At 43.0% G+C, this 15,068-nt stretch overlaps 1 protein-coding gene across 1 annotated transcript in view; it reads left to right on the top strand.

Annotated features, from left to right (window-relative positions):
• Window positions 1–13,232, top strand: part of CNKSR3 (CNKSR family member 3) — a 61,615-nt gene extending 48,383 nt beyond the window's left edge. Inside the window, exons 10-13 of the mRNA XM_064169437.1 lie at window positions 1,729–1,853; window positions 4,580–4,788; window positions 5,257–5,346; window positions 6,773–13,232. Of these exons, the coding sequence (XP_064025507.1) occupies window positions 1,729–1,853; window positions 4,580–4,788; window positions 5,257–5,346; window positions 6,773–7,071 (723 nt within the window). The 3' untranslated portion in view covers window positions 7,072–13,232. The remainder of the gene's footprint in view (window positions 1–1,728; window positions 1,854–4,579; window positions 4,789–5,256; window positions 5,347–6,772) is intronic.
• Window positions 13,233–15,068: the final 1,836 nt, after the last annotated feature.

The following is a 15,068-nucleotide window of genomic DNA, read 5'->3' as shown; positions in this document are numbered from 1 at the left end:
CTGGCTCAATTCCCACATCAAGATGGGAAAGCTTCGGTTTCAACTTGAACAAAAACCAAATACCAGAAATGCTCCCAGGGTATTCATGTTAAAGTGTAGGTCACGGAAGGTTAGGTGGAATGGCAGTCCTCTTCTGGCTCTTCAGATAAAAGGGAAAATGTTCTTGCCTTTTTTTTTTCCCCCTTCTGTTTTTGGTGCCCTCTCGATACTCAAAAGTGTCTTGAGCATTTTAATAAATGTCTGCACTACTGATAGAACTTACCTGAGGTGAAACTGCTGATACTTATGGAATTCATTACCATGGGGCAATAAATAGAGGAAGAATTTAGCAGAGTGATAAGTGTTTTGTTGAAATAACTGAGATTATTCTGTATATTTGTCCTCTGGTGAAGGGTGGGAAAGAGTGAGTGGTTTTCAAGAAGTTACTTAAACTACTTGTTTAAGTAAGATTCAATTGTTGGCCAGTTCACAGACTGTGCAATGAGCAGGTAGAGAAAGTGATGTTAATAACTCTTAAATACCTGTGGCTGGTTTTATCAAGAAGCTTAGGGATTAATGCTTACAGAAGGAAATAACCTGATCGAATCTAAACTGATTACCTGAAATAAAGAAAAGCAGGAAGGGTTTCCATTTTAACTTCTGTTCTGACACAGCTGTCTCTACAGTTGTGAGGATAACCTATCAAACTGTGAAATGCCAGTGGCTATCACAAGTCTTAAGGCAGGCATGTTTCTTGTAAACTGTGTGCAGATGATGTGCTTATGGCTCCTTTTCATCCTTCTTTTCACCAATGCCCATGTCTTGTTTTTGTGGCATCATACCTGTCTTATAATTTGGGCCAAATGAAAAAAATCATCACCTTATGGGTTTTTCAGGGTTACCTGAAGCAAGGATTGTGTTTCCACTGTGAAGAGTGGGGGTGGGCTTGGGATATAGACTGCCAAGCAGCATTTCCTTAGGGGAATGAGTGATTGAAGAAGCATGCCAACAGTTCTGGTCTCCAGAGTACTGACTGGTAAAAGGCAGATACTTGTGCAAGGCTGCCATTAACTAAGTGGCCAGAATGAAAGCCTGGACAAGTCTGTGACAAGTGCAGTAGTGCAGTCCTCTTGCTAGAAAAGTTTGAGGGGAGTCCTTCAAGCTTTTGCTGTCCTAGAGGCAGACAGGAGCCTGAAAAGATTCTGGAGATGTAGAAGTGAACCACAGAAACCAAAATGTCAGACTTGGTCAGATGAGCAACACCAACTGTATTTCTCCTCTGCTTTCCTTATCCCAGTTACATCCCTTGATGCAATTGAATGTATTCCTACCCATGCTCCCAGGCATTGCAGTGTACAGAATAAGGGTAGTGTGAGCTGGCTTTATAAATAAGCGTTGCAGATGATATCTGTATTTAACAAATCTCATTCCTTTACTGGCTCTAGAAAGGAGGAAAGGATTTTGTCTTTTTTCTGTCTGGGGAATCTGGAGGAAAAAGCAAAGTGGAAAAAGGAAAATATCCTTGACCAATGTATTACATGTGATTGGATTTTTGTAGGGGAGAGAGACTGCAAAGCTAGCTACAACTGAAGATGGAGGAGAATTTAAATGCTGAGCATGTTGGATGTATTTGTTAGTCATAGAAATAGTAGTTCCCTAGGGGATGAAATGCTGCTATTGATTATTGAATTAACTTTTTGTGAGTGGTAAGTCGATATTCAGATGTTTCATAGCTGTCTGACATTTCAGACCAATCTTCTGCCAACTTCAGTCCAGTTACCAGAAAGCACTGTGGATACCTCACTGAAAAAAGAGAAGCCAGCCATTCTGGATCTGTACATACCACCTCCACCAGCTGTTCCCTATTCTCCTCGGTATGTAAATAAACATGCACCACCAAACAAAAAACTTCTTTATTATGGTTGTTTCTGATCTGGCTTGTTGTTGGAGCTCTGCACACATTATCTTGCAGAAATTACACATTTCACAGGCTTTCTTCTGGTTTCTTAACTGCATAGAATTGCTTAAATGTATGCTTAAATTCATAAAGTACCAGGATGGTAACAGATTTTTATTAGTAGACCATTACTGTGAGCCATATAGGTCAGACTTCTTCCCAAAATGTGGACAGATGTCATTCTTGGGTTTGTTCTGGGGCTATGTTTTTGATTTTTGTTTTAAGCTTGTGATGGTTTGGGTGTTCCCTGCCCCCCCACACTTTAGAAATCACCCTGACTAGACTCAGCTGGCTCTGGAAATATGAATGAAGCTTTTATTTACAGCTAGCACAATATACAAGCAGATATTTACAGTATATACAGTTATAGACAGAAATAGACAAGGGAAAAGGTAATACAGAAACACAACTCCCCTCCCAGAAACCTGAGTGTCCAGGAGGGGTTCTCAACCACCCCTCACCTTCCCACTGCCCCTCTCAACCTTACCCCAGTCCTAAGGGAGAAAAAGAGGTTCAGCCAAAAGGTTAAGAAGCAAAGGTGAGTGGAGGGTGTGTTAGAGAGATGCAGCTCAGTCAGAAGCCCAAGGCAGAGTGACACAAAAATGGTGAGAGTGTTATCTAATGTTTTTGTTTCTCCTTCAGCAAGACTCTGAGGGAAGTGGACATCACCATTGTTTTCCTTTCACAGCCTATGATCTAGTTCTTCTCACCAAAACATTCTACCCTGCTTCAAACTAGCACAAAGCTGATTGCACATAGCAAGAAGTCTTTTTTTTTTTTTTTTTTTAAGTAAGATAAGTAACTGTTTTGGGAGTTAGGATAGAAAAGGTCTTCTTGAAATTGTTAAACCTGCAAGTTGTATACAACAGGAACGTTCCCACTGAGGGGAAAGAAGAATCAATTAATTCAACTTTGTTTCTTATCCTGCAGTGTAAGCTATAAAGATACAGAGCTGTGTACACAAAAGGGAGGTGGGAGTGGTGGCTGTGTGGTATGGGTGGCTCTTTATTTGTTCTGAAGTCCATGTTGACTCACATTAGAACCCTGCCAGCTGACCTGGGAAGGTGGTGAACAGAAGAGTTTTCAGGCAAGTCATGCTTCCTGACTAGCGTGGACACTTTAGGTTACACGTAGATAGCCCTGCTATCCTGCTGAAGGACTTTTGTGGGAGGAGGACTTGCCTCCTGTCACACAAAGCCTGACACAGAGGCAGAAGTTGTGTCACTCCAGTCTTAAGGGCAGTGCAGGAGGGGGAGGGTTTCCCCAAGGTAGAGTCTCTTTGCTCTTACTGGGCCCATCTTAACCTGTTCTCTCCCTGTTTCTCATGTTTAGCCATGCCCACGTCTTAAAAATATCTGTTGGCATAAACCAGGCATAGAGATTTAGCAGCTGAGTTTAGGTCTGTTCTTTAAATTGATACACTTCAAGTACATTAGTGAATTATGTGCATGTGTTCAGTTCACATTTCCTAAAGAGTCACAAAATTGTATCTAACTTCAGATGTCTTTAGGCCTGAATCTCTGTTAGTGAGGAACTTGTCCTAGCTGACAAGGGGGAAAGGTGAAAGTTTCTTTTAACTTTGAAAGAAAGCAAATGTGAGAAGCTGTAGCAGCCAGGAAGAGGAGAAAGGGCAGTTCTTTTGCCTTCTATTTGCTATTTCACTTTCACCTAGCATCTTTTGCTCTTCTTTTGGAACTGCAGTGCATTTGTGTGGTGTGGATTGTTTACTTTCATCTTTCTGAGGTGGATTGCCTTTGGTCCACACTGGGGAGACAGAGAGCGGTGGCTGCTTTCCTTCCCTATGGCAGTCTCCACATGGTGGTGTTGTAGGAGAGCTCTGTGTGCAGATAGTTGTGGTGTAACAATGCTGCCCCTGCATTTCCATAAACAGATCCCTCTCATTCACTGAGCTCTACCATTGTTCTTGATGGAGAACTGGAAGAAGTGGCATACACTAGCCAGGGGGCTGTTGTGACTACTAGAGTGTGTCTGTGCTTAGACGGCTGTGTGTTTTTATGCCCGACTTGGCTTCAAAGATTTAGAATGTAGCATGTACAAAGGAAGGGGGAAAAAAAACCCTGGGTGAATCTTGGAGGGTAGCTTTTCTTCTAAAGGTGCTCACAAGGATTGGTTCTAAAAGTCTGTCTGTTACTTTTTGAATGAGGGATTGCTGTAGGAAGAGGGTCCCTGCAAAAGTTGCTTGAAATTATTAGTATATTAACTATGAATTTATTACTGAAACTGTCAAAGCAATCTTGCTTTTGGATGGAAGAGAAGGTAATGAAGTTATCAGTGACAGTTATTTGGCTCCTATAATTAAAACAGACTTCATTCCTCAGGTGAAGGTAATAGCTGTTGCCTTTACACAGAGATGTACAGATCTATGTATGTACTCCTATAACAGCTGTGTACTGAACACCAGGCAGTGAATCTGGGAGCTTTGATAACCACGGGGCAGAAAGGTCTCCTTTCTCAGAAACATTTTCAGGGGCAGTACCTTTAAACTTCTTGGGGCATTTGATTTAATGTAATTACTCTCTGTGTGTTCAATAAGTGAATTAGCCTAAGGGGAGGAGCTTTCTTTTCTCCTTGGTAAATATATTTATCATAAAGTCTTCCATCACCTGATTTGTGTCATTTCAGAGATGAAAAAGGGAGTTTTGTGTATGGAGGAGGCAACAAATCCAGCCAGCCGCTACCTGGGTCCAAGGGTGCCGAGTCTCCCAATTCTTTTCTGGATCAGGAGAGCCGAAGGCGAAGGTTTACTATTGCCGATTCGGATCAGTTGCCTGGGTATCCTGTAGAAGCAAATATCTTACCAGCCAAGATGAGGGAAAAAACACAGTCTTATGGTCAGTTCATTCTGCTTTCATTCTTGCTGTTATGGTTAATCCTTTGGTCAGTTTAGAATAATTCATGTTAGAAAACTTTACGTTAGACTTGCAAAGGCATTCTGTGCAAGCTGTGAATGTGAATGATACTCCACACCTGAAAGAATGTAATTTAAAGGCTGCTATTTCTTTAATGAACGTCACTCAGCTGGGCTCTGCTGCTGCAGGGTTGGCCATTTTCCTGTCTATCTTTGGTTATAGCTTTTGGTCATTATGTCCACTGCTGCTCTCAAAGAGCAAGACTATGGCTGTTCAGTCTCAGCATATTGGTTTCTTATATTTCACCAGTGAAAGTATCTTGAATTTCTTTTTGTGTACTATTTTAACTCCTTGTTGCTGTATCTCTCACTTTGCTTAGTTGTGAGAAGTAAAAATTTAAGAACTGGTTTCCTGAGCTTAATTCCTTGTGATCTCCTATGTTGCCTTTAGGAAAACCTCGTCCTTTGTCAATGCCTGCCGATGGGAGCTGGATTGGAATTGCAGACCCTTTCTCTAGGCCACGAGCATCAGGGAGAAAAGGCAAGGTTTTGGGTTAATTTCTTCCCTTCCTCTCCAAAATTTCCTTGGGATGAACTGGATGGAAGTGTTTAAGTTAGGAATGGAGGATTAGTTTTTGCATCCAAGATGACAATTGCTGATTTTAGCAGGAATGCCAGATGCTAGTTTTGAAATTTGTGAGGGTTTTCAGTGCTGGGGCTCAATCTTTTGTTGCCCCTTAGAATTTTTATGAGCATTAGAAGTAGTCTAGACTGATGAGGGCAGACATCTACTTGTCTCTTCATAGCATGTTGCTTAATATTGATCATATAATTACTCTTTTCTAAGTCTTTCAGTTTGTTTAGCACAGTGTGGAGACTACTGTAGAAGCAAGCTACTTCTCAAAAGTAAACTGTAGGGCTTTTTAGGAGATGCTTCTTGCTGCAGCTGTTGTTAGAAAACAACATATTCTGCAGATGTCACAGAATAAGAGGGAGGCAGAAGCTTGTAATGCAGGATGTTAGATTGGGTGGCTTTTTTTCCTTCCCCCACTGCCCTCCTCTCCCTCTTCCTTTGCTTCTGAAAGACTGAGTCCTGTTACAATGGCAAATAAGAAAGGCTGATTACTTAATTTATTCTTTAAATTAGTTCTGGACGCCAGTGTGTAGTTCTAGGGAAAATAGAAGCTGAATTCTATCATTTTAATACAAAATACAAAGTCATTGCAAGAAGCAGCAAACAGAAACAAGGCAGGTAAAAAGTGTAGCAGAATGATCACCAGGTGGCAGGGCTGGTTTTTGTGTGCTTGAGTTTGCTTTTGCTTTGGCGTTGCCATTTTTAAAACAAGCCTACAGCACTGAAGTACATTTCAGGCATATGTAGGCTGTGCTGGGTCAGAAACAAAGGCCTGTCTAGCCCAGCAGGATGTCTCTCCCACAAGCTGCCCATGGTCAGGTATCTGGGGAAGAGGGAAAACAGAGAAAGCATCACAAAGCAGTGGTCAAAACCAGGGAAGTGCTTCTAATTTTATCTGCTACAGTAATTTCTGTTTTCCAGAGTAATAGTTTTAGATTTTAGGTTAGTCATGAGTTACATTCATATAAACATGGATTCAGCTCTGCTCTCTTAACATCTTGAAGGACATATTACAAGGTTTGTTAGGTCTCACTCATGATAATGATTTGCCTAAAGGTAATCTGTACTACAGTTTTCCTGTGTGTGAATCTGGAATTTAACAGTTGAACTGTATCTTCTCTGTGCATTTATTTTGTTCTTGACATTGCTTAAATCTACTAAACATGCAAAAAGCCATAAATCTATTGGTAGCTGACATGTTCAGGTGTGTTAGGAAAGGCAACCAAGTTCTAGGTAATCTGAAACCTAATCAGACTACTTTTATAAGAATATAAAATGCTTATGAAGGTTTTGAAGTCAGGAATATTTGGTTTTCCTCCTCCTGTTCCCACAGGTGATGATGTCCTCTGCAGGTACTTCAGTAATGAAAGAATACCACCCATCATTGAAGAAAGCCCCTCTGCCCAGCACCCATTCTCAAGGCCAGTGTCTGACAAGCAGTTAGTGAGAGGAGCGGATTACATTCGGGGCAGCAGGTGTCTCACCAGTACAGACATTCACAGCAGCGCAACAATTCCTTTTCAAGAGGAGGGGGCTAAAAAACCAACAGTTCTGTCATCCGCAAAGTCTTCCTCTGCAGAGCCCTCGCTGCTGGTCAGTTGGATCACAAGACTGAAACTGTTGACTCATTGATTGTGGTTCACAGGACTGTTACCAAGTGCCTTTGCTCATCAGTCAGACTTCCTACTTTTCAGCTTAACTGGCGCATAGTGACTAACGCGGCCTTCCTTTCCTGCAGAATCGCACGGGTTTGCTTTCTCAGTTGTGACTTGTTTTTTCGGAGGGATCAGAGGGTTTCGTAGTGCAAGGAGGGAAGAAAGATAAAGGTCAAGTTCCTTTTGATGACCAAAAGCCGAGGGCATTTATTCCTCTGGAAATGAGTAAAATTCCAGTGATGTGACCTGAAATATGCATAATGACTCAGAGGAAATCACTGCTTTACTGTAAAGTCCAGTGTCTCGTCAGTTGTCTGAATGATCAGAGGCTGGTGTGACTAGCTGGATGTTGAAGTGTGCAGAGCTCAGGAAAAGTTGTTCCTCACCTGACCAGGAAAGATAGGCAGGGAAACAACAGTTTCATGCGATTTAGTGACACTGTTGCAAGTACTGCGTAAGATCGGTGATGTCAGGAAGAAGCAGTAGTGTTGTTCTTTCTCTGATATGCAGAGATTTAGGAGGTCTTGGGAAGAGTTCTCTTATTCATAGACTTTAGGAAGTTGGAGTAATCTAATTATAAATCAATGCAAACTGATCTATAATCCATTTTATTGAAACCTCAGTACAAATGAAGAGCACTGAATAGCCACAGTGCTCATCTGGAAAGATGTGTGGATCGTTACAACATGCCAAGGAAAAGCCTCTGTAGAGGTGGTAAAAGAATATGTGTTGGTTTTTTTTTCCTTAATTAAGAATGATTTGCTGTTAACCAAAGTAAGCTTTTAAAGACGGTCCTGTTGGACTTAGGAGAACTTTTACAGTGGTTCAGTTGTTTTTTTATCCAGAATGTGTGCTGTGATCCATACCAATTGTAAGACACATTGCTGTTTTCTCTATAGCTCAAATTCCTTCCCCCTCCAGAATTTGCAAGTAACATTGGGTGTTTGGGGAGGAAAATAAAACTTCTTCAACAAAAGAGGATATTAAAGAGGTATGGTTTAAAACTGAATGTACATAAGATTGTTAGTATGCAAACAGTTGTGTTTAAAGTAATTTAAATGTTAAATACAGTTGTATATATTTTTTACACTTAGATACAATTTGTACCTTCCTGTCTGCGGTACTGGGCCCAGATAAGTCAAATGAAAAGGAGCAAAGTCTTTTGTATTCCCTGCTAGTTATGAGATTGACTGTTTCCATGGATGATAACATTGCCCACAGCCTTTACTCCTGTAGTCTTCCGAATAAAAAGAAGAAGAGGAATTTATTCTTCAGAACTGGGGGGGAGAGAGGGAGGTTAAATGCTACTTTGCACTTTGGACTGGAGCAGGATTTGTATGCTATAACCTGAGAGGTGAAAACATACCATAATTGTGGCTGCGAAGATGTGACTCTTCTGCTGCAAAAACTGATGGAGTTGTGCTACAGCCCCACAGTTCTCAATGAATTGCATCTGATTTTGATTCACTGATTTAGGTAGGGACTGGTTTGGACCTTTCTGCTCAAAACAGATTATAATGGGCCTGTATTGTGCCACTTCCTTCCACTCCCCATGATGTCAGTCTGCACTAGAGACATGGCCAAGCACAGCTGCAGTACACTTGGACCCAAGACCAGTTTACTCCTGCCTGTGAGAAGAGGAATGAAACTGCCTTGCTGTAGGCACGGTGGTGCAGCATAGTCCAGCCTCAAATGTATGCAACTGTTTCAAATTTACTCACAGTTACTGAGCTAGATTAACGTCAGAGATGTTACCTAAACAAGGCTTTGAAGTGGAAATTTCATTCTTGTATTCTCTCTTCCATGGTTTAAAAATTAATGTGAAAGTGTCATGCATATTGGTGCAGAAGAAAATGTGGGTGTATTGTTGTGGGTTGCACCTGGGCACACTTTAGAGACACAGGAAAGTTTATTTCTTTTGGTTAGATTCTTCTGATCTAAAGCAGTGAGATAAGCTTGCCTCAGTGTAACAGCTGGCTTTAAATCACTGCAGCAATGAGGAAAGACTGCTGTACCCATGTACACAGAATTAGTTTTCCAAGTCTGCCGTGTTGCCTGATGCAAGCTAATCCTACCCTCCCAGGCAAAAATAAAACAGATGACCGCCCGCCTAAGCAGTGCCCCTCCATCTGTGGCACTGTGTGCATCGAGAGAATGAGCTCCTCGTTGGGATGGGTTGCCTGGCTCTTACAAACAGAAACAGCAAAACGTTCCTGGAAATTGCAGTTTAGCAAAGTCACAGCTTGGAAGGACTCTGATCTAGCCCCTGCTCTAGCCCTCCTGCTCAGGCAGGGCCAGTGATCCAGGACCATGTCTGGAGAGTGTTTTAGTATTTCCAAGGCTGGAAACTGCACAACCTCCCCGGCAAGCCCGTGCCAGACAATCACCCTCTTGATGCTTAGAGAGAACCTCCTTTGTTTCAGTTTGTGCCCATTGTCTCTGGTGCTGTCACTGGGCACCACTGAGAACAGCCTGGCTCCATCTCTAGTTCTGTTTAATATCTTTATCAGTGATCTGGACAAGGTGATTGAGTGCGTCCTCAGCAAGTTTGCAGATGACGTTGAGCAGGGAAGGGATGTGCAGTATGCTTCAGGCCAGGAAGGCTATACAGAGGGACCTGGACAGACTGGATCGATGGCATGAGGTCAGTAGTATGAGATTCAGTATGAGGTCAAGTGTCAGATCTGGCACGTGGGTCACAACGACCCTGTGCAACTCTGAAGCTGGAAAGCTGCCTAGTAGAAAAGGACCTGTGAGTGCTGGTCAACAGCTGACTGAATATAAGCCAACAGTGTGCCCAGGTGGCCAAGAAGGCAAACAGCATCCTGACTTGCATCAGGAGTCATGTGGCCAGCAGGACTGGAGAAATGATTGTCCTTTTCTACATGGCACTGGTGAGGCTGCATCTTGAATACTGTGTTCAGTTTTAGGTCACTCACAACAAGGAGGACACTGAGTTGATGGGGTGGGTCCAGGCAAGGACAAGGAAACTGGTGAAGGATCTAGAGCAAAAGTTTTATTGAGGAGCAGTTGTAGGTATGGGAGTTGCTTATTCTGGAGAAGAGGCTGAGGGAGGGGGGACCTTCTGTTGTCTACAATTACCTGAAAGAAAGTTGTAGTGAGGGCAGGTGTCAAGAAAATGGGGCCAGACTCTCTTCAGTGGTGCCTACTGATAGGACAAGAGGCAATGGGCAAAAACTAAGACACAGGAAGTTCCACCTAAGAAGTTTTTCCTTCTCTTTTACTTTGAGGGTGATGGAACACTGGAACAGACTGCTCAGAGTTTGTGGAGGCTCTACTGGAGATTTTCAGAACTGGCCTGGACATGACCAGAGAGTGGTGGTGAATGGTGCTGCATCCAGTTGGCAGCTGGCACTAGTGGTGTTCCCCAAGGATCAGTGCTCGGCCCAGTCCTGTTCAATATCTTTACTGATGATCTGGATGAGGGGATTGAGTCCATCATCAGTAAGTTTGCAGATGACACCAAGCTAGGAGCAGGGTTCTACACTTAGGCCACAACAGCCCCAAGCAGCACTACAGACTGGAGAGCAGCCAGGCAGAAAGGGATCTGGGGGTGCTGGTAGATAGTAGCTGAACATCAGTCAGCAGTGTGCCCAGGTGGCCAAGAGAGCCAGTGGCATCCTGGCCTGCATCAGGAACAGTGTGGCCAGTAGGACAAGGGAGGTTATTCTGCCCCTGTACTCAGCACTGGTCAGGCCACACCTTGAGTACTGTGTCCAGTTCTGGGCTCCTCAATTCAAGAGAGATGTGGAGGTGCTGGAACATGTCCAGAGAAGAGTGATGAAGCTGGTGAGAGGCCTGGGGCACAAACCCTATGAGGAGAGGCTGAGGGAGCTGGGGGTGTGCAGCCTGCAGAAGAGGAGGCTCAGGGGGGACCTCATTGCTGTCTACAACTACCTGAAAGGAGTCTGTAGCCAGGTAGGGGTTGGTCTCTTCTCCCAGGCATCCAGCAACAGAACAAGGGAGCAGAGTCTCAAGTTGTGCCAGGAGAGGTCTAGGCTGGATGTTAGGAGGAAGTTGTTGGCAGAGAGAGTGATTGGCATTGGAATGGGCTGCCCAGGGAGGTGGTGGAGTCGCCATCCCTGGGGGTGTTCAAGCAAAGCCTGGATGAGGCATTTAGTGCCATGGTCTGGTTGATTGGCTAGGGCTGGGTGCTAGGTTGGACTGGCTGATCTTGGAGGTCTCTTCCAACCTGGTTGATTCTATGTTCCTGCACAGCCTGCTCAAGGGAAACCAGCTTTATCAGTTAGATTGGACTAGATGATCCCCAGAGGTCGCTTCCAACCCTTACCGTTCTGTGAGCTTCTATTCCCAAGTAACAAGTGATAGGAACAAGAGGAAATGGCTTCAAGTTGCACCTGGGGAAGTTTAGGTTGGACAGTAGGAAAGATTTCTTCACTGAAAGGGTTGTCAAGCATAGAGAAGTGGTTGAATTGCCATCCCTGCAGTTACTTTAGATGATGTGTAGATGTGGCACTTAGAGACATGATTTAGTGGTGGATTTGGCAGTGCTAGGGTTATGTTTGGATTTGATCATAAAGGTGTTTTCCAGTCTATATAGGTGTATTATTCTGCGATGGTTGGTGGACTTCTGACTGCTGGAGTGTATGTATGCAGAACACAGTATATGTCTTTTTGTTGCAAAACCCACATCCTTACTACTGTGAACTTGCTTTGTGCTCAAGTAAGCTACTTGATATTCTTGTCTGCAGTTAGTGCCTACTGCTTACAGTTGTCATAACCTTTGTATGTAATGTATGATATTTAGGAATCTTTCTCTGGGAAGCTGGCATTTGATTGGCTTTGGCAGAGGTTTTTTTTCTTCCAACTTTGGTTGTCAAATAGAAAAGCTCTGATAGCTGTTCTCAGTAGTAATAGATAAGCTATTTTGGATTGTGCTGTGATTTGTGGGTATTGGACACGTACTCTTTCATCTGCCTTTATACCTCTCATGACTTTGTAATGCAGAGGTTTCACTTATGGGCACAAGCAATTGAATACTGACCTAAAATGTGGCCATATCTGTTTTTTGAAACATGACAAGAGAAATGCAGTTGAAAGACTTACATGAGGAGACTCTTTCTAATATCTGTTATTGAGGGCTGTTTGCTTCCTGTGCTGGTGACGTTGGTTAATGAAAAGCAAAGGCATGAAAAAAAAAATCAAAGAACAATAAAATAGGTGGCTCTAAATCCAATGACTTTAGAAGGTGAATTAAATGCTAGGTGCCATTTTTGTTTGCCTATGTAGCTCTCCAGCACATACAATTTGACTTTCTGCCAAATGTCTGTGTCTCTTTAAGGAGCTGATCTAGCTATACAGGGCCAGCTGCTGAAGTATTGGCTGCTGGGGTCTCCTTTAATACAGTCTTATATCAGCTGCTGTTGGGCTTTCTGGTTATGCACTCATCATTCACTCTAGAAATTGTTATTCAAAGTGGTAGTGTGTTTTAATTGACCCATTTTGGCCCTTTTATTGAATGAGGGAATGTTTATGGGGCACATGCATTCATAAACTACGTGAAGTTCAAGGAGAACTAAGTCCTTTCTCTTCCTGCATGAAGTGGAGAGGAAGCCTGAGAAATGGGTAAGGCTGTAACTCCATGGTCTCTTGCAGCTCAGGTGTTTTGAGGGAGGACGACTGCCCCACAGCCTTTCTCTTAACAAAGTGGTCTTTAACCAGCATGGCCAACCCTGGCAGAAGGAGCCTCGGATTTCAAGGACTTTCAGCTGCTTTGCCTATGTGTATATTGCAGTGTCACTCCAAAGCTTCTTTCCATCCTGTGCATCCTTTTGTTAAGGGGTGTGGTTGTACCATAGCTCTGAGAGGTGACCACTAAGTAAGAATGTTTCTTGGCTCAGGTATGCACAAATGTCACAATGATTTTTCCACCAAAGAAGGAAGGATGTAGCTCTTATTTGCTTCCCTTTGTTTGTTACAGAGAACTGCTAATACTAAAAGGTCTTTCTAAGAGAACTGAGGGAGAGGATGGGAGTGTCAGGCTGTGATCTGGAGAGGGGCTTGGTGTCATGCAGAGATCAAATGTGCTGTGGCCACTGGATGATTTTGTTGCTGCAGATTTGTAGCAGCAGCTAATAAAAACTTGTTTCAAAGAAACACTGAAGTCCTTCCCTCCATGGACACCGAATGAAAGGAAATATGCAAGTAGCAGTGCAGGAAAAGAAAAATAATCACAGAATGCTGGGAGCTGGGAGGGACTTTGAAAGGTCATCCAGTCCAGTCCCCCTGCCAGAGCACGCTGGAATGCACCCAGGCAGATCTTCAATGTCTCCAGAGAGGGAATCTCCACAACACCCCTGGACAGCCTGTTCCAGTGTTTTGTCACTCTCACAGTGAAAATAATGTGAAAGCAGATCTTTAAGAGCAGCTTTTAGACTGCTCTGTCATGTGTGTTTGGACTAAAGGTGGTCTGCATTCCCACATGAGCTCTCTACCTAGCAAAGGACAGAGTGTGAAGGCTCCAGCTTTCCCCGTGTCCACAGCACAGTGTTAACCAGCTGATCGGTGGCATACTGCAATATGGTGCACGTCATTGCCCGCTGTCATCACCACCTGAGAGAGTGGTTTAACGTGCAGGGAAGACCCAGAGCAGTGTATGTCACAGTACTCGTGAGCATAGCTTCTCTCTTTACAGTCATAGATCCTGTTAGAAGTTTGAGCCTATGAGAAAGTGCTAAAAATTCAACTTTTTTAGATCGTTCATTTAGGATTTTAATCTACAGAGAGGGTCAAATCTGTCCAGTGTTGATAGAATTACTTCTTCTCATCTTTTCTGATAATCCTCTGTATCATATAAATTGAAAAGCAAGGATTAGTAGCTGAAAGGTTTGAACTCCCACAGGCTGCTGCACTTTGTCCAAGAGGTCAGATTTGGAAGATGTTGATCATTTAACTTCTTGCTATGTATAGCGGCTCTAGAGAGTGCTTGTACAGTTTAGGAGTGAAAAAAGGCTCACAGATCTAGGAAGAAATCACAGGCTTTCTGGCTAACTCTGAGAAAAATGTGGGTAATAGTTAGAAGCTGCTATTATGCAGAAACTTGGCTCATCTCTTGGTGTTGAAGGTAGGGCGTATCTATTACAACAAAAACTGTGCCTAGGTTGACTTCCCTAATGAATACAGCAGACGTGCCCAGATATCCTGCCGTGGTGCACTGCTCCACATTACTCTGACTACAGTGTCACAGAGGCAAAACCCTGCATAGTTAATTGGAACAAAAGTAAACCCCACGAAAATGAAAAAAGATAGCTAGGTGCTGTTGTGTGTATGTGTAGTGAGATGTCAGGAGTGTGCCCTTTAGAAATGTTGAGTAGGCTTCTGTTTTAGTCTGCAGAGTATTTGCAAGCCAATAGCTTGGGTGTTCCCTTACACAGTGGTCACAAGAAAACACTCTTCTAGATGGTAATGTGCAAGAGGAAATAAGACACAGAAAATCAATAGTAATGGCTTTCAGAGACAGAGTTCATGGCAATTCTTTGAGCAATGTGTTTCCTCTAATATTAGGGATAGTGAATCAGTGGTTGAATTCTGGATGACCAACAGAAGTGGGCAGAGTACTTGTGACTCTTATGCTAATTTTGTACTCATCAATGAACTGATAACCTTTTCTTTGTCCTAGGCAGGGCTTGGTTAAAAACAATGTGCTCTGTAAGATCATTGAACAGAAAGGGGAAAGGAGGTGGAAATTAATCCAAATCTTGGCCAAAGTAGGAAACAGATAGTGAAAACTAGCTTTATATTTGGATAGGTGTGATGGTTTGGGTGTTCCCCATCCCCCTACACTTTGGAAATCACCCAGACTAGACTCAGCCAGCTCTGGAAATGGAATGAAGCTTATATTTACAGCTAGCTCAATATACAAGCAGATAGTTACAGTATATACAGTTATAGACAGAAATAGACAAGGGAAAAGGTAATACAGAAACACAACAG

This window comes from Pogoniulus pusillus, chromosome 31 (genome assembly GCF_015220805.1).
Source record: "Pogoniulus pusillus isolate bPogPus1 chromosome 31, bPogPus1.pri, whole genome shotgun sequence".
Classification (NCBI taxonomy): domain Eukaryota; kingdom Metazoa; phylum Chordata; class Aves; order Piciformes; family Lybiidae; genus Pogoniulus; species Pogoniulus pusillus.
This window is presented reverse-complemented; position numbering and strand designations above follow the sequence as displayed.